General features: G+C 51.0%; 1 protein-coding gene across 3 annotated transcripts in view; it reads left to right on the forward strand.

The window, feature by feature from the left end:
- Nucleotides 1-19,005, forward strand: part of LOC119973207 — a 296,257-nt gene that overhangs the window by 97,118 nt on the left and 180,134 nt on the right. For all 3 annotated transcript variants that reach the window (XR_005462256.1, XM_038810862.1, XM_038810864.1), the window contains exon 6: nt 6-157. Coding sequence is in view for 2 of the 3 variants with exons in the window: in XM_038810862.1 (XP_038666790.1) it covers nt 6-157 (152 nt within the window). In the remaining variant the exon portion in view is untranslated. The remainder of the gene's footprint in view (nt 1-5; nt 158-19,005) is intronic.

A 19,005-nucleotide genomic window follows, 5' to 3' on the forward strand; every position in this document is an offset into this window, starting at 1 on the left:
TACAGGATTTCAGGGAAGCTGTTGCGTGTGTTGTTGGGGGTGACACTTGTCCGGTGATGGAACAGGAAGGAGTCACTCGCATCCTGTGTGAGGTCAGCGAGCTGTACGAGCTTCACCAGGAAATATTGAGGGAACTGGAGCAGAGCATCACCCAATGGTACTTCAATAATCCCGTGTACATTCTCAATATTGACTGGAAACCACACAGTGGCTCAAAAACTGTTGATCTGTTTGAAGAAAAGATCTTGCATCTTCTGGAAAGCTGACTGCCAGACATCAGAGTGAGGTTCACAAACAATCTCCACATCACACAGTCCTTCCCCGGTCATCCAGACCCTGCCCCCCACTTACACAGACCTTTCCCCCCAGTCACAGCAACGCCATCCCCTGCTCACACAGCAACACCCCCGTCACTGAGACACTCCCCGTCACATGGCCCCTCCCCCATCACAGCCCCTCCATCACACTGCCCCTCCCCATCACAGCCCATCCCCATCACAGCCCCTCCATCACACAGCCCCTCCCCATCACTGAGCCCCTCCCCGTCACATGGACCCTCCCCATCACTGAGACACTCCCCATCACATGGCCCCTCCCCCATCACAGCCCCTCCATCACACTGCCCGTCCCCATCACAGCCCCTCCCCATCACAGCCCCTCCATCACACAGCCCCTCCCCATCACAGCCCCACCATCACACTGCCCCTCCCCATCACAGCCCCTCCCCATCACAGCCCCTCCATCACACAGCCCCTCCCCATCACTGAGCCCCTCCCCGTCACATGGACCCTCCCCATCACTGAGACCCTCCCCGTCACATGGCCCCTCCCCATCACAGCCCCTCCATCACACAGCCCCTCCCCATCACTGAGCCCCTCCCCGTCACATGGACCCTCCCCATCACTGAGACCCTCCCCGTCACATGGCCCCTCCCCATCACAGCCCCTCCATCACACTGCCGCTCCCCATCACAGCCCCTCCCCATCACAGCCCCTCCATCACACAGCCCCTCCCCATCACAGCCCCTCCATCACACAGCCCCTCCATCACACAGCCCCTTCCCATCACAGCCCCTCCATCACACTGCCCCTCCCCGTCACATGGCCGCTCCCCATCACAGCCCCTCCCTCCATCACACTGCCGCTCCCCATCACAGCCCCTCCCCATCACAGCCCCTCCATCACACAGCCCCTCCCCATCACAGCCCTTCCATCACACAGCCCCTCCATCACACAGCCCCTCCCCGTCACATGGACTCTCCCCGTCACATAGACCCTCCCCGTCACATGGACCCTCCCCATCACAGCCCCTCCCTCGTCACAGCCCCTCCATCACACTGCCCCTCCCCTTCACATGGACCCTTCCCATCACAGCCCCTCCATCACACTGCCCCTCCCCATCACAGCCCCTCCCCATCACAGCCCCTCCCCATCACTGAGCCCCTCCCCGTCACATGGACCCTCCCCGTCACAGCCCCTCCCCATCACAGCCCCTCCCCATCACTGAGCCCCTCCCCGTCACATGGACCCTCCCCATCACAGCCCCTCCGTCACACTGCCCCTCCCCATCATTGAGCCCCTCCCCGTCACACGGCCTCTTCCCATCACCGAGCCCCTCCCCTGTCACACGGCCCCTCCCTGTCACACAGAATATGTCTCTATTAATTTGAAGATAACTTTGAGCTGAGTTTATGCATTAAGATGTGAGCTATTGGTCATTGATGCGACCATCAATTCACATGAAACCAGTAGAAGTAAACTGTGGCTTTAATCAACTAGAACAATGCCTGCCTGCAACTGATCTGTTAGTGGGAGCCGCCTACAGGGCGGCTGCTCTTTATACCGCCCCTCAAGGGCCCACACAGGCCCCAACATGCTACATTATAGGTTATACTATACAATGGTCCTTAGGTGGAGCCCACATGGGCAAGAGTGTAATACAGATAAACACATGGTGAATTGTTACAGCAATACATTCACCATATTCACCCCCTGTTAAAGAAACAAAGTCCGGTGGGGTGACGGGGTCATACGTTCAGCCTGTCCAGTGCAAGGATTGTGCGCTGTGATCGCCGAAGCTCTGGCATCGGTAGTGAAGTCGCCGGTGCGGGTACAGACGAGGACTCCGGGAGCGTGTCTTCAGGAGCTTCAGTCCTGTGGGTCGGTGAAGGGGGAATGGCGGGCAGGAGGGGGTGTGGGTGCCACATAGGGACGGGGGCACTGGTCAGCATAGGTTCGATAGGGTAAGATGGGGTGGCGGTGGTAGTGGAACCTGCGGGTGCCAGGTCCCGGAGGGAGACCGTATCCTGTCAGCCATCGGGGTGTCCGTGTATGCGTACTGGGGGTTGGAGTGTAGGAGCTGGACCCCCTCGACCAGGGGGTCGGATTTATGGCTCCTGACGTGTTTGCGGAGTAGGACGGGCCCCGGTGTCTTCAGCCAGGACGGAAGCGAGGCCCCGGAGGTGGGTTTCCTGGGGAAAACAAACAGGCAGTCATGAGGGGTCTCATTTGTGGCCGTGCAAAGTAGGGACCTAATAGATTGGAGCGCGTCGGGGAGGACCTCCTGCCAGTGAGGTACCGGGAGAACCCGTCGATGATGTTGAGGAAATATGTGTTGCGGTTGTTGGAGGAGAGGGGCCCTTTGAAATCGATACTGAGGCGCTCAAAGGGCCGGGATGCCTTTACCAGGTGGGCGTTATCCGGTCGATAGAAGTGCGGCTTACACTCCGCGCAGATTTGGCAGTCCCTGGTCATGGCTCTGATCTCCTCCATGGAGTACATAGAACATAGAACATTACAGCGCAGTACAGGCCCTTCGGCCCTCGATGTTGCGCCGACCTGTGAAACCACTCTAAAGCCCATCTACACTATTCCCTTATCGTCCATTTGTCTATCTAATGACCATTTGAATGCCCTTAATGTTGGCGAGTCCACTACTGTTGCAGGCAGGGCATTCGTGCTTGACATCACCATCCGAGGAAAAAGGCTCTCACTGTCCACCCTATTTAATCCTCTGATCATCTTGTATGCCTCAATTAAGTCACCTCTTAACCTTCTCTCTAACGAAAACAGCCTCAAGTCCCTCAGCCTTCCCTCATAAGATCTTCCCTCCATGCCAAGCAACATTCTGATAAATCTCCTCTGCACCCTTTCCAATGCTTCCACATCCTTCCTATAATGCGGCGACCAGAATTGCACGCAATACTCCAAATGCGGCCGCACCAGAGTTTAGTGCAGCTGCAATATGACCTCATGGCTCCGAAACTCAATCCCTCTACCAATAAAAGCTAACACACCGTACGCTTTCTTAACAACCCTGTCAACCTGGGTGGCAACTTTCAGGGATCTATGTACATGGACACCGAGATCTCTCTGCTCATCCACACTACTAAGAATCTTCCCATTGGCCCAGTCAACTGTCTTCCTGTTATTCCTTCCAAAATGAATCACCTCACACTTTTCTGCATTAAACTCCATTTGCCACCTCTCAGCCCAGCTCTGCAGCTTATCTATGTCCCTCTGTAACTTGTAACATCCTTCCGCACTGTCCACAACTCCACCGACTTCAGTGTCATCTGCAAATTTACTCACCCATGCTTCTACGCCCTCCTCCAGGTCATTTATAAAAATTACAAACAGCAGCCGCCCCAAAACAGATCATTGTGTTACACCACTAGTAACTGGACACCAGTCAGAACATTTCCCATCAACCACCACTCTTTGTCTTCTATCAGCTAGCCAATTTCTGATCCAAACTGCTAAATCACCCTGAATCCCATGCCTCTGTATTTTCTGCAATAGCCTACTGTGGGGAACCTTATCAAATGCTTTACTGAAATTCATATACACCAACATCAATTGCTTTACCCTCATCCACCTGTTTGGTCACCTTCTCAAAGAACTCAATACGGTTTGTGAGGCACGACCTACCCTTCACAAAACCATGTTGACTATCTCTAATCAAATTATTCCTTTCCAGATGATTATACATCCTATCTCTTATAAACCTTTCCAAGACTTGCCCACAACAGAAGTAAGGCTCACTGGTCTATAGTTACCGGGATTGTCTCTACTCCCCTTCTTGAACAAGGGGACAACATTTACTATCCTCCAGTCTTCTGGCACTATTCCTGTAGACAAAGGTGACTTAAAGATCAAAGCCAAAGGCTCAGCAATCTCCTCCCTAGCTTCCCAGAGAATCCTAGGATAAATCCCATCCGGCACAGGGGACTTATCTATTTTCACACTTTCCAGAATCGCTAACACCTCCTCCTTATGAACCTCAAGCACTTCTAGTCCAGTAGCCTGTATCTCAGTGTTCTCCTCGACAACATTGTGTTTTTCCTGTGTGAATACTGACGAAAAATATTCATTTAGCACCTCGGTTGCGTGCCTTAATGTAGTGGAGGAGCCGGGTGACCCCCGGGTGGCAGAGGTCATCATGGATAGCGCGTAGTCCACCACCTTGTGCGCTGGCTCATGTGCCGCAGGACAGTGCATCTGGGGGTTCATTGAGCTTTCCAGGACGATACACTATATCGTAATTATAGATGGAGAGTCCGATCCTCCACCTGAAGATCTTATCATTCTTGATCTTGCCCCGCAGCATATTATCGAACATGATGGCGACCGATCATTGATCGGTGACGAGGGTAAATCTCCTACCAGCGAGGTAGTGCCTCCAGTGCCGCGCGGCTTCCACAATGGCTTGGACCTCCTTTTCGATTGAGGAGTGTTGAATTTTGGAGGTGGTGAGGGTTTCCTGCCTGATTGAGGGTAGCGGCGAGAGTGACCTCTGATGCGTCGCTCTCCACCTGGAAGGGGACGGACTCGTCCATTGTGTGCATCGCGGCTTTGGCAATATCTGCCTTGATGCAGCTGAAGGCCTGGCGGGTCTCAGCTGCCAATGGGAAGGTGGTGGCCTTGATTAGTGGGCGGGCTTTGTCCGCATAGTTGCGAACCCACTGGGCGTAATATGAAAAGAACCCGAGGCACCTTTTCAGGGCCTTGGGGCAGTGGGGAAGGGGGAGTTGCAGGAGGGGGCGCATACGGTCAGGGTCGGTGCCTAGAACACCGTTTTCCACGACGTAGCCGAGGATGGCTAGTCTGGTTGTGTGGAAAATGCATTTTTCCTCATTGTAAGTGAGGTTTAGGGTTTGGGCGGTTTGGAGAAATCTGTGGAGGTTGGTGTCATGGTCCTGCTGATCATGGCCGCAGATGGTGACATTGTCCAAGTACGGAAATGTGGCCCGCAGCCCGTACTGGTCCACCATTCGGTCCATCGTTCTTTGGAAGACCGAGACCCCGTTCGTGACTCCAAAGGGAACCCGGAGGAAGTGGAAGAGCCGGCCATCTGCCTCAAAAGCCGCGTAGTGGTGGTCCCCCGGGCGGATTGGGAGCTGGTGGTACGCAGACTTCAGATCCACCGTGGAGGAGGGTCGACCTTTAGGGTCGTGAGGTCACATACGGTGAGTGGAGGTAGGGGCCCTCCGAACTTCAGGGTTCAGCTCTTGAGGTTACATTGGAAATCCAGTCCCAATAGAAGAGGAGCGCAGAGGTTGGGGAGTACCTTTAATTTAAAATTGGCGTACTCGGCGCCCTGTATTGCGAGGGTTGCGGTAGTGCACCCTCGGACCTGCACCGAGTGCGACCCGCAGGCGAGGGAGATGGTTTGATGCGCCAGGAAGATTGGGAGCGAGCAGCACCTTACCATGTCTGGATGAATGAAGCTCTCTGCTCCCAGAGTCGAAGAGGCAGGGCGTTTCGTGTCCGTTTACCCGGACGGTCATCATAGAGCTCCGGAGGTGTTTGGGTCGCGACTGGTCAAGGGTGGCTGCACTGAGTTGCGGGTAGCTGGCGTGGTCGAAGGTGCTGGGGCGGTCCCAACATGGCTGCCACCGTTGGTTGCACGTGTCGGGCGGCGTTGCAGATGGCGGCCAAGATGGCAGCCCCCATGAATCGCACATGTTGTGCGGGTTTGGAGATGGCTGCCCCACGGACAGTACGAGGCCGATAAAGCGTCCGGAGGGGGCCGAGCCGGCAGACACGCTGCCACACTGTGGGATCTGTGGGCATGTGAGTCTGAAGATCGGGCCTGCGATTTAGAGTTTTTGGACCTGGCCAGGCAAACTTTAGCGAAATGTCCTTTTCTCCCGCAGTCGCTGCAGTTCGCGTTCCGAGCCGGGCAACGCTGCCGGGGGTGTCGAGGCTGACCACAGAAATAACAGGGTAGCCGCCCCCATGATGGGCGGGCAGCCGCGCGTCGCAGGCCTGGGGTATTCTTTGGTAGGGGGCCCACGAGGGGGTTGCGTGATCGGACGGGAACTGGTTAAGGCTTTGGAACGCTACTTACAGTGAGGAGGCTAATTTTACCGTCTCTTCAGGTCTAGGGCACCCTTTTCGAGTAGGCGCTGTCTCACGTAGTTGGACCTGACTCCAGCCACATCGGTGTCCTGGATGGCGAGGTCCATATGTTGAGTGGCCGTAACGGCCTGGTAATTGCAGCTTCGTGCAAGGACTTTGAGGTCGCGTAGGTATTCTTCCAGCGATTCCCCGGTACGCTGGCGGTGAGTGGTGAGGTGATGCCCCGCGTATACCTCATTCACGGGCCTAACGCAGAGGTGCTCTAGCATGGCGAGGGGGTCTGTGTAGGTGGAGGCTTCCTCGAGTTGAACAGAGATTTGATGGCTCACCCGTGTGTGGAGGAGACTCAGCTTCTGTACATCGCAGACGGAAGGCAAGGAGGAGGTGGCGAGGTAGTCCTTGAAACAGCAGAGCCAGTGCGAAAAATCTCTTTTGCCTCCGCGGCCTGCGGATCGAGTTCCAGTCGGTCAGGTTTGAGGGACGATTCCATAGTGGCGTTGTAGTTGATTAAATTGATGCGACCATCAATTCACACGAAACCAGGAGTAGAAGTAAACTGTGGCTTTAATCAACTAGAACAGTGCTTGCCTGCGACTGATCTGTTAGTGGGAGCCGCCTACAGGGCGACTGCTCTTTATACCTCCCCTCAAGTGGTGGAGCCCACACAGGCCCCAACATGCTACATTATAGGTAATATCATACAATGGTCCATAGCTGGAGCCCACATGGGCAACAGCGTAAGAAGATAAGCACATGGTGAATTGTTACAGCAATACATTCACCACAGTCTTCCAACAGAATTTCAGGGTCAGTGGTAGTGAGGGGTCAGCAGTGGTGAGGACTTGGACAAAGGCAACTGGGGAGCATATCAGTGACTATGATGTGTTCTCCATGGTGTTGTTGGGTCAATAAATGAAGCTAAAAATGAATGGGAACGATTTGTTTCATAAAGGAGTTGTGCTACTAACAGTTGACCCCCCCCCCCCCCTCCCCCCCCCCCCCCCCCCCCCCCAACACACACACACACACACACACACAAACACACACACAAAAGCCATCCTTCGACATTCTGGCCATCCACCATTATAGAGCTGCTGCACTACCCGGTTGGACAAAAGCAAATCTCCCTCTATACTCTCTCCATCAAACACTCTCAGGACAAGTACAGCACAGGGCTAGGTGCACAGTAAAGATCCCTCTACACTGTCCCTATAAAACACTCTCAGGCCAGGTACAGCACAGGGTTAGACGAGAGAAAATCTCCCTCTACACTGTCCCCATCAAACAACCCTAGTTCAGGTATAGCACGGGGGCGGCAGGACGGCGATGCTGATTTGCTGTTGCGGGGAGTGATTTGCCTCAGGTGTAGTCACTGCGACTAGAAGGAGCTCTCAGTGGGGATAGACTGTGGGGACAAGTTGAGGCAAGTATCCTGCAGAGGGCGGCAGAGCGGCGACGCTGATTGGCTGTGGCGGGGACTGAATTGTGGAAAGCTGCTGTCGGGTGAGTTTCTAGAACTAATATATTTCAGGCAGTGGCTAAACCTGAGACACTACACAGGTAGTGTCTTCCACCCATCCTCCTCCTCTAACCAAAAAGAAAGACTGTGTGGTGAGTTGGTGAGGTAAGCATTCCTTTCCTTTTCCTCTCTCCATCCTTCCATCACCTCTAACCTGCGGGGAGTGTGAAAATCAGGTAAGCTTTTTTTTTCTCTCGGTAATTGTCAAGTAGATAAATTAAGGGATGGCAGAGAGGGCAGTGCAATGTTCCTCCTGTAGGATGTTCGAGGTGAGGGACACCGTCAGTGGCCTTGCTGAGTTCATCTGCGGGAAATGCACCCATCTCCAGCTCCTTAAAGACTGTGTTAGGGAACTGGAGCTGGAGCTGGAGCTGAAGCTGGATGAACTGAGGATCATTCGGGAGGCAGAGTCGGTTATAGATAGAAGCTACAGGGATGTAGCTGCTCCTTAGAATGAAGGTAGCTGGGTGACATTTAAAAGGCAGGGGAAGAAGCAGTTAGTGCAGGGATTCTCTGCAGTTGTTCCCCTCAATAACAGGTATACCGTTTTGGATACTGTTGTGGGGGGGGGGGGGGGGGGGGGGTGTGTGACCTACCAGAGGTCAGCCACTGTGACCAGGTCTCTGGCACTGAGTCTGTCCCTGTGGCTCAGAAGGGAAGGAGGGAGAGCAGGAGAGCATTAGTTATTGGAGACTCTATAGTTAGAGGTACAGATAGGCGGTTCTGTGGCAACTATAGAGGCTCATGGTTGGTGCATTGCATCCCGGTGTCAAGGTCCGTGATGTCTCTGATCGTGTTTTCAGGATCCTTAAGGGGGAGGGGGATCAGCCACAAGTCGTGGTACACATCGGTACCAACGACATCGGTAGGAAAAGGGACGGGGATGTAAAACAGGAATTCAGGGAGCTAGAGTGGAAGCTGAGAGCCAGGACAGGCCGTGTTGTCATCTCTGGTTTGCTGCCAGTGCCACATGCTAGCGAGATGAGGAACAGGGAGAGAGTGCAGTTAAACACTGGCTACTGGGATGGTGTAGGAGGGAGGGGGGGGGGGGGGTTTAAATAACTGGCAGGGGGATGGGAAACTGATTTGTAGTCCAGGAGATAGCGTTGCTGGAGTTCAGGAAGTTGAGGGTAGTGCAGTACTGAGGAAGGTGCCAAAGTCACAAGAGTGGACCTGCAGGCATGAAGGTGGTTTGAAGTGTGTCTACTTCAATGCGAAGAGCATCAGGAATACGGTTGGTGAGTTTGAAACATGGATTGGTACCTGGGTCTATGATGTTGTGGCCATTACAGAGACATGGATAGAACAGGGGCAGGAATGGTTCTTGGAGATTCCGGGGTTTAGACGTTTCAGTAAGATTAAGGAAGGTGGTAAAAGCGGTGGAGGTGTAGCATTGTTAATCAACGATAGTATAATGGCTGTAGAAAGGCAGTTTGAGGAGGATCTGTCTACTGAGGTAGTGTGGGTTGAAGTTAGAAATGGGAAAGGAGCAGTCACTTTGTTGAGAGTTTTCTATAGGCCCCCAAACAGTAACAGAGATGCGGAGGAAAAGATTGCAATGCAGGTTTTGGATAGGTGCGTTAGTCACAGGGTAGTTGTCATGGGTGACTTTCCCTTTCCAAATATTGATTGGAACCACTATAATTCGAATAGTTTGGATGGGGCTATTTTTATCCAGTGTGTGCAGGAGGGTTTCCTCACACAATATGTGGATAGACCGACAAGAGGTTGGGACGCATTGGATTTGGTACTGGGTAATGAACCGGGCCAAGTGTTAGATTTGGTTGTGGGAGAGCACTTTGGAGATAGTGACCACAATTCGGTGACTTTCACTATAACAATGGAGAGGGTTAGGAACATATGGCAGGGCAAGGTTTATAATTGGGGGAAGGGTAATTACGATGCGATTAGGCAAGAATTGGGGAGCATAAGATGGAAACAAGAACTATCAGGGATAGGCACAATTGAGATGTGGAGCTTGTTTAAGGAGCAAATACTACGTGTCCTTGATATGTATGTCCCTGTCAGGCAGGGAGGAAATGGTCGAATGAGGGAACCATGGTTTACAAAAGAGGTTGATTGTCTTGTCAAGAGGAAGAAAGGGGGCTGATGCAAAGATGAGAAAACAAGGTTCAGTTAGGGCACTTGAGGGATACAAGGTAGTTAGGGGCTGGTTTAGCTCACCAGGCTAAATCGCTGGCTTTTAAAGCAGACCAAGCAGGCCAGCAGCACGGTTCAATTCCCGTACCAACCTCCCCGGACAGGCGGCGGAATGTGGTGACTAGGGGCTTTTCACAGTAACTTCATTGAAGCCTACTCGTGACAATAGCGATTTTCATTTTTCATTTTCAGTTAGGAAGGAGCTCAAGAAAGGGCTTAGGAGAGCTAGGAGGGGGCATGAGAAGTCCTTGGCGGGTATGATCAAGGAAAATCCCAAGGCTTTTTACACTTACGTGAGGAATAAAAGAATGACCAAGGTGAAGTTAGGGCCGGTAAAGGACAGTAGTGGGAACATGTGGATGGAGTCTGAAGATATAGGAGAGGCCCTAAATGAATACTTTTCTTCAGTGTTCACAAAGGAGAGGGGTAATGTTGTTGAGGATGATAGTGCGATACAGGCTGGTAGGCTGTAGGAGGTAGATATTCGGAAGGAAGACGTGTTAGACATTTTGAGAAGCCTGAGGATAGATAAGTCCCCTGGGCCTGATGGGATATATCCTAGGATTCTTTGGAAGGCAAGGGATGAGATTGCAGAACCTTTGGTTTGATCTTTATGTCCTCACTGTCTACAGGAATAGTGCCAGAAGACTGGAGAGAGGCGAATGTTGTCCTCTTGTTCAAGAAAGGGAATAGGTATAACCCTGGGAATTATAGGCCGGTTAGTCTCACTTCGGTCATAGGTAAATTATTGTAAAGGGTCCTGAGGGATAGGATTTATGATCATTTGGAAAGATACAGCGTAATCCAGGATAGTCAGCACAGATTTGTGAGGGGTAAGCCTTGCCTCACAAGTTTGATTGTATTCTTTGAGGAGATAACTAAGTACATAGATGAAGGTAGAGCAGTTGATGGCGTATACATGGATTTTAGTAAGGCGATTGATAAGTTGCCCCATGGTTGGCTCATGCAGAAAGTAAGGAGGCATGGCATAGAGGGAAATTTGGCCAATTGGATCAATAACTGGCTATCACATAGAAGACAGAGGGTTGTGGTAGATGGTAAATTTTCATCCTGGAGCCCAGTCACCAGCGGGCACCACAGGAATCAGTGCTGGGTCCTCTGCTATTTGTGATTTTTATCAATGACTTGGATGATGGAGTTGAAGGTTGGGTTAGTAAATTTGCTGATGACACCAAGATTGGTGGAGTAGTGGATAATGTGGAGGGCTGTTGTAGGCTGCAAAGAGACATTGATAGGATGGAGAGCTGGGCTGAAAAGTGACAGATGGAGTTTAACCCTGATAAGTGTGAGGTGATTCATTTTGATAGTACAAATTTCAGTGCGGATTACAGGGTTACGGCAGGGTTCTGAAGAATGTGGAGGAGCAGAGAGATCTCGGAGTTCATGTCAATAGATCTCTGAAAGTTGGCATCCAAGTGGATAGAGCCGTGAAGAAGGCCTATAGTGTGTTCGCATTTATTAACAGGGGGATTGAGTTTTAAGAGCTATGAGGTTATGCTGCAGCTGTACAAGACCTTGGTTAGACCACATTTGGAGTATTGTGTGCAGTTCTGGTCACCTCATTATAGGAATGATGTGGAAGCATTGGAAAGGGTGCAAAGGAGATTTACCAGGATGCTGCCTGGATTGGAGGGTAGGTCTTATGAGGAAAAGTTGAGGGAGCAAGGGCTTTTCTCATTGGAGCGAAGGAGGATGAGAGGTGACTTCATTGAGGTGTATAAGATGATGAGAGGGATAGACAGAGTGGCTGTTCAGACTTGTTTCTCGGGTGGATGTAGCTGTTACAAGGGGGCAGAACTATAAGGTTCATGGTGGAAGATATAGGAGGGATGTCCGAGGTAGGTTTTTTACTCCGAGAGTGATTGGGGTGTGGAACCCACTCCCAGCTATGGAAGTGGAGTCGGACACTTTAGGAACTTTCCAGTGGTTATTGGATAGGCATATGGAGTGAACTAGAATGATTGGGAGCAGGTTGATTTGATCTTAATTTCAGACTAGTTCGGCACAACATTGTGGGCCGAAGAACCTGTACTGCGCTGTACAGATCTATGTTCTATGTTCTAAAACTTACAGAGTAAATCTCCCTCTGCACTATCCCCATCAAACACTCCCAGGACAGGTATAGTATGTGATTAGATACAGAGTAAAATCCCTCCACACTGTCCCCATCAAACACTCCCAGGACATGTAGAGCTTAGATTAGATACAGAGTAAAGCTTCCTCTACACTGTCCCCATCAAACAATCCCAGGACAGGTACAGTATGGGGTTACTTACAGCGTAAAATCCCCTCTACACTGTCCCCATCAAGCACTCAGAGGACAGGTACAGCACGGAGTTAGATACAGAGAAAAGCTCCCTCTACCATGTCCTATCTAACAGTTTAGGACAGGTACAGCATGGGATTAGGTACTAAGTAAAGATCCCTCTACGCTGTCTCCATCAATATTTTGCAGGACAGGTGCAGCATGGGATTAGATATAGAAGAAAGTTCCCTCTGCACTGTCCACATCAAATTCTCCCAGGACAGGTACAGCACGGGGTTAGATACAGAGTAAAGCTCCCTCTACACTGTCCCCTTCAAACACGCCCAGGACAGCCATGACCTCTTCATTCACCTGAGGAAGGAGCAGTGCTCCGAAAGCTAGTGTTTGAAGCAAACATGTTGGACTTTAACCTGGTGTTGTAAGACTTCTTACTGTTCTCCCAGGACAGGTACAGCACTGGGTTAGATACAGAGTAAATCTCCCTCTGCACTGTCCCCATCAACACTCCCAGGACAGGTACAACACAGGGTTAGGTACAGAGTAAATCTCCCTCTGCACTGTCCCCATCAGCACTCCCAGGACAGGTACAACACAGGGTTAGATACAGAGTAAATCTCCCTCTGCACTATCCCCATCAAACATTCCCAGGACAGGTACAGCACAGGATTAGATACAGAGTAAATCTCCCTCTGCACTGTCCCCATCAAACATTCCCAGGACAGGTACAGCACATGATTAGATACAGAGTAAGTCTCCCTCTGCACTGTCCCCATCAACATTCCCAGGACAGGTACAGCACAGGATTAGATACAGAGTAAATCTCCCTCTGCACTGTCCCCATCAAACATTCCCAGGACAGGTACAGCACAGGATTAGATACAGAGTAAATCTCCCTCTGCACTGTCCCCATCAACACTCCCAGGACAGGTACAACACAGGGTTAGATACAGAGTAAATCTCCCTCTGCACTGTCCCCATCAAACATTCCCAGGACAGGTACAGCACAGGATTAGATACAGAGTAAATCTCCCTCTGCACTGTCCCCATCAACACTCCCAGGACAGGTACAACACAGGGTTAGATACAGAGTAAATCTCCCTCTGCACTGTCCCCATCAAACATTCCCAGGACAGGTACAGCACAGGATTAGATACAGAGTAAATCTCCCTCTGCACTGTCCCCATCAACACTCCCAGGACAGGTACAACACAGGGTTAGATACAGAGTAAATCTCCCTCTGCACTGTCCCCATCAAACATTCCCAGGACAGGTACAGCACAGGATTAGATACAGTTCCCTCCACACTGTCCCAGTGAATTTTCCCAGCCTCTGAGGCCATTATGCTTCGTGTTGACAACAGTGTGAGGATGGATAGAATTTCCTGCCCCCTGCTGTTGCCAGTTGTGGGAGATGGTGGCATTGTGGTGAATTCACTGGGTATTAATCCTGTCAGCTGGGTGAATGTTCTGGGAACAAGTGATCAACACTCAATCATAGTTGGTGGAATTAAAACCAGGAATTAAAAATTAATCTTAGTCAACATTTTTTTCTGAAATCTTTTTATTGGTATTTTCAGGAATCATAAACAATTATGTACATCGCTGGTCGTGTTCAATTACTGTACAACACAGAAAGGTTTGCCTTTTCCTTCCCTTGAGTTTTCCTATATACAGACTGCCGGCATCCGGCTTGGCACAGGGTCCATCCCTCCCTCCTGCTCCTCCCTGCCCCCCTCCCACCCACCCCCCGTGTGCGCCTCTGGTTGGTCTGGAGGGGGGAGTAATGTTTCCCCCTTTCTTCTCCCCATTCCCCCCTTTCTTTTCTCCCCACTTCTTTCCTTTCTTCCCCCGTCGGCTTTGGCCATGTTTCCCCTGTGGCGGTGGGGGGGGGGGGGGGGGGGGGGGGGGAGTGGTTTGTCCCCACCCTCCCGCGTTGTCTAATTTATGTCTCTCCAGCCCGCTGTCTTCACCCCCCCCCCCCACCTCCGAGTTGCGCGTTCCTATGGTTCCCGCTTGTTTTTCTTATATTAGTGAACATGACCATGGCAACTATTATCATTTGTTGTAACAAGCCATTTAGATGATAATGTCCTTTGAGAATGGAAATCTGCCTTCCTTAGCTGTTTTTTCCCACTCTGGCTCTGAACTCATATCTTTCTCTTGTTTCTCTCACTCTCTGCAGTACCACCATCCCTTCCCTCAGCCATTTCATGGTTAAACAGCCATCTGTTTATCCATCCCTATAAACATCCCTACTTGCTGATATTGTTCATGGTTCTTTCTATTCAGAGACCTTCCTTTCCTTCAGACCTGTGTCATCAACCCCTCTCTTCCCATTGAAAACTACTGCTCCATCTCCAAACACCTTTCCCTCTTAATGTGCTGTCACCTCAAATCCTTTCCCATCTTTCCCAGAATTCTGCGTTTGAATCACTCACAGTACCAAAACAGCTCTCATCAAAACCACAATTGACATCCAATGTGTGTTAGAAAGGGAAACGTTCACTCCTTGGCCATCTTGACCTGCCTCCAGCCTCTAACCAGCCCATCCTCCTCCAGCTCCACTGCACTGCTGTCTAGCTGGCTGGGACTGCTCTCACCAGGCCCATTTTTATTTCTCTCACCATAGCCAGGGGATTGCCATAAATGGTATCGCTTCCTGAAGCTGTACCATTACCTCTGATATCTCCTGAGGATCAATCCTTGACCTCTCTCCTATTTCCCATCTATCTGCTGCTTTTTGGTGACTTCCCATGAAAACACAGCATTAGTTTTCACATGTACCCTGCCTCACCAACACCTTCCTCGACCCCTCCACTGTTGCTAAACTGTCCGACATCCAGTCGTGGATGAGGAGAAATGTCGCCAATTAACTATCTGATGTCAGAGGCCATTTTATTTGGTCCCCACTCCAAACTCTGGTCCTTGGCAACTGACTTCATTCCTCCGACTGGAAATACTCTAAGACCGAGCTGAACTATTTGGAATCTTGGGTATTGTATTTCACCCTGAAATGGGCTTCTGACTACATATTAATGCCCCCACTAAGGCAGCCTATATTCAACAGTGCAACATCAGCTGACTCTGCCCTGCCTCAGCTCATCTGCGGCTGAAACCGTCATCCATACCTTCATCACATCCAGATTCGACTAGCTGTACTCCCGCATTCAATTCTCTGGAAATGTGAGACTATCCAAAACTCTGCTGGCCCTGTCTGAGTTTGCAGCAAGTCCACTTCTCCTCCCACCCCTGTGCATGCTTGCCCACACTGGCTCCTGTCAAGCAACAGATTGATTTTCAAATTCTCATCATTCTTGCCTGCATGGAGTTGTACCTCCTGAAATCTGGAATCTACGCCAACACCACATGCATCAATATATCGTCACTTATTGCCTTCTTGAACATCTTGAATTTTAATTAGCTCACCATTGGCGGCTGTGCCTTCAGCTACCTAGCAGAATGGAGCTGAGCAGGAGAAGAATGCGGAGCTATTGAAGAGTGTTGATGCACTGGATATTTGGGGGAGGTGGTTGAAGAGTGTTGATTCACTGGGGATTGGGGGCAGTTGGTTGAAGAGTGTTGATTCACTGGGGTTTTGGGGCAGTTGGTTGAAGAGTGTTGATTCACTGGGGTTTGGGGGCAGTTGTTTGAAGAGTGTTGATTCACTGGGGATTGGGGGCAGTTGGTTGAAGAGTGTTGATTCACTGGGGTTTGGGGGCAGTTGTTTGAAGAGTGTTGATTCACTGGGGATTGGGGGCAAGTTGGTTGAAGAATGTTGATTCACTGGGGATTGGGGGAGTTGGTCGAAGAGTGTTGATTCACTGGGGATTGGGGAGAAGTTAGCTGAAGAATGTTGATTCACTGGGGATTGGGGAGAAGTTAGCTGAAGAATATTGTTTCACTGGGGATTGGGGCAGTTGGTTGAAGAATGTTGATTCACTGGGGATTGTGGGCAGTTGGTTGAAGAGTGGTGATTCACTGGGGATTGTGGGCAGTTGGTTGAAGAGTGTTGATTCACTGGGGATTGGGGGCAGTTGGTTGAAGTGTTCATTCACTGGGGATTGAGGGGAGTTGTTTGAAGAGTGTTGATTCACTGGGGATTTGGGTGGAGGTGGTTTCAAAATGTTGATTCACTGGGGATTGGGGGGAAGTTAGCTGAAGAATGTTGATTCACTGGGGATTGGGGTGAAGATGGTTGAAGCGTGGTGATTCACTGGGGATTGGGGGAAGTTGGTTGAAGCGTAATGATTCACTGGGGATTTGGGGGGAGGTGGTTGAAGCGTGTTGATTCACTGGGGATTGGGGGGAAGTTGGTTGAAGCGTGATGATTCACTGGGGATTGGGGGGAAGTTGGTTGAAGCGTGGTGATTTACTGGGGATTGGGGGCAGTTAGTTGAAGCGTGATGATTCACTGGGGATTTGGGGGGAGGTGGTTGAAGCGTGTTGATTCACTGGGGATTAGGGCCAGTTGGTTGAAGCGTGGTGATTCACTGGGGATTGGGGGAAGTTGATTGAAGAGTGTTGATTCACTGGGGATTGGGGGAGGTGGTTGAAGCGTGTTGATTCACTGGGGATTAGGGCCAGTTGGTTGAAGCGTGGTGATTCACTGGGGATTGGGGGAAGTTGATTGAAGAGTGTTGATTCACTGGGGATTTGGGGGGAGGTGGTTGAAGAATGTTGATTCACTGGGGATTGGGGGGAAGTTGGTTGAAGAATGTTGATTCACTGGGGATTGGGGGAAGTTGGTTGAAGCGTGTTGATTCACTGGGGATTGTGGGCAGTTGGTTGAAGCGTGGTGATTCACTGGGGATTGGGGCAGTTGGTTGAAGAATGTTGAGTCACTGGGGATTGGGGGCAGTTGGTTGAAGCGTGGTGATTCACTGGGGATTTGGGGGAAGTTGGTTGAAGCGTGGTGATTCACTGGGGATTGGGGCAGTTGGTTGAAGAATGTTGAGTCACTGGGGATTGGGGGCAGTTGGTTGAAGCGTGGTGATTCACTGGGGATTGGGGGGAGTTGGTTGAAGCGTGGTGATTCACTGGGGATTGGGGGGAGTTGGTTGAAGCGTGTTGATTCACTGGGGATTGGGGGAAGTTGGTTGAAGCGTGGTGATTCACTGGGGATTGGGGCAGTTGGTTGAAGAATGTTGAGTCACTGGGGATTGGGGGCAGTTGGTTGAAGCGTGGTGATTCACTGGGGATTGGGGGGAGTTGGTTGAAGCGTGGTGATTCACTGGGGATTGGGGGCAGTTGGTTGAAGAATGATGATTCACTGGGGATTGGGGGGAGTTGGTTGAAGCGTGATGATTCACTGGGGATTGGGGGCAGTTGGTTGAGGAGTGTTGATTCACTGGGGATTGGGGGCAGTTGGTTGAAGCGTGGTGATTCACTGGGGATTGGGGGGAGTTGGTTGAGGCGTGGTGATTCACTGGGGATTGGGGGGAGTTGGTTGAAGAGTGGTGATTCACTGGGGATTGGGGGGAGTTGGTTGAGGCGTGGTGATTCACTGGGGATTGGGGGGAGTTGGTTGAAGCGTGGTGATTCACTGGGGATTGGGGGGAGTTGGTTGAAGCATGGTGATTCACTGGGGATTGGGGGCAGTTGGTTGAAGAGTGTTGATTCTCTGGGGATTTGGGAGGGGGTGGTTGAAGCGTGGTGATTCACTGGGGATTGGGGGGAAGTTGGTTGAAGAATGATGGTTCACTGGGGATTGGGGGGAGTTGGTTGAAGCGTGGTGATTCACTGGGGATTGGGGGGAAGTTGATTGAAGAATAATGATTCACTGGGGATTGGGGGGAAGTTGTTTGAAGAATGATGGTTCACTGGGGATTGGGGGGAGTTGGTTGAAGCGTGGTGATTCACTGGGGATTGGGGGGAAGTTGATTGAAGAGTGTTGATTCACTGGCGATTGGGGGGAGTTGGTTGAAGAATGTTGGTTCACTGGGGATTGGGGGAAGTTGGTTGAAGAGTGTTGATTCAATGGGGATTGGGGGGAGGTGGTTAAAGTGTGTTGATTCACTGGGGATTGGGGGGAAGTTGGTTGAAGAATGATGGTTCACTGGGGATTGGGGAAGTTGGTTGAAGCGTGGTGATTCACTGGGGATTGGGGGCAGTTGGTTGAGGCGTGGTGATTCACTGGGGATTGGGGGGAAGTTGGTCGAAGAATAATGATTCACTGGGGATTGCGGGGGGGAGTTGGTTGAAGAGTGTTGATTCACTGGCGATTGGGGGAAGTGGTTGAAGAGTGTTGATTCACTGGAGATTTGGGGGAAGTTGGTTGAAGAATGTTGATTCACTGGGGATTTGGGGGGAGGTGGTTAAAGAGTGTTGATTCACTGGGTATTGGGGGTAGATTGGTTGAAGAATGATGATTCACTGGGGATTGGGGGGAGTTGGTTAAAGTGTGTTGATGCACTGGGGATTGGGGAAGTTGGTTGAAGAGTGCTGATTCACTGGGGATTGGCGGGGAGTTGGTTGAAGCGTGTTGATTCACTGGGGATTGGGGGCAGTTGGTTGAAGAGTGTTGATTCACTGGGGTTTTGGGGCAGTTGGTTCAAGAGTGTTGATTCACTGGGGATTGGGGGCAGTTGGTTGAAGCGTGGTGATTCACTGGGGATTGGGGGGAGTTGGTTGAAGCGTGTTGATTCACTGGGGATTGGGGGTAGTTGGTTGAAGAATAAT

This window comes from Scyliorhinus canicula, chromosome 11 (assembly GCF_902713615.1).
Source record: "Scyliorhinus canicula chromosome 11, sScyCan1.1, whole genome shotgun sequence".
NCBI lineage: Eukaryota > Metazoa > Chordata > Chondrichthyes > Carcharhiniformes > Scyliorhinidae > Scyliorhinus > Scyliorhinus canicula.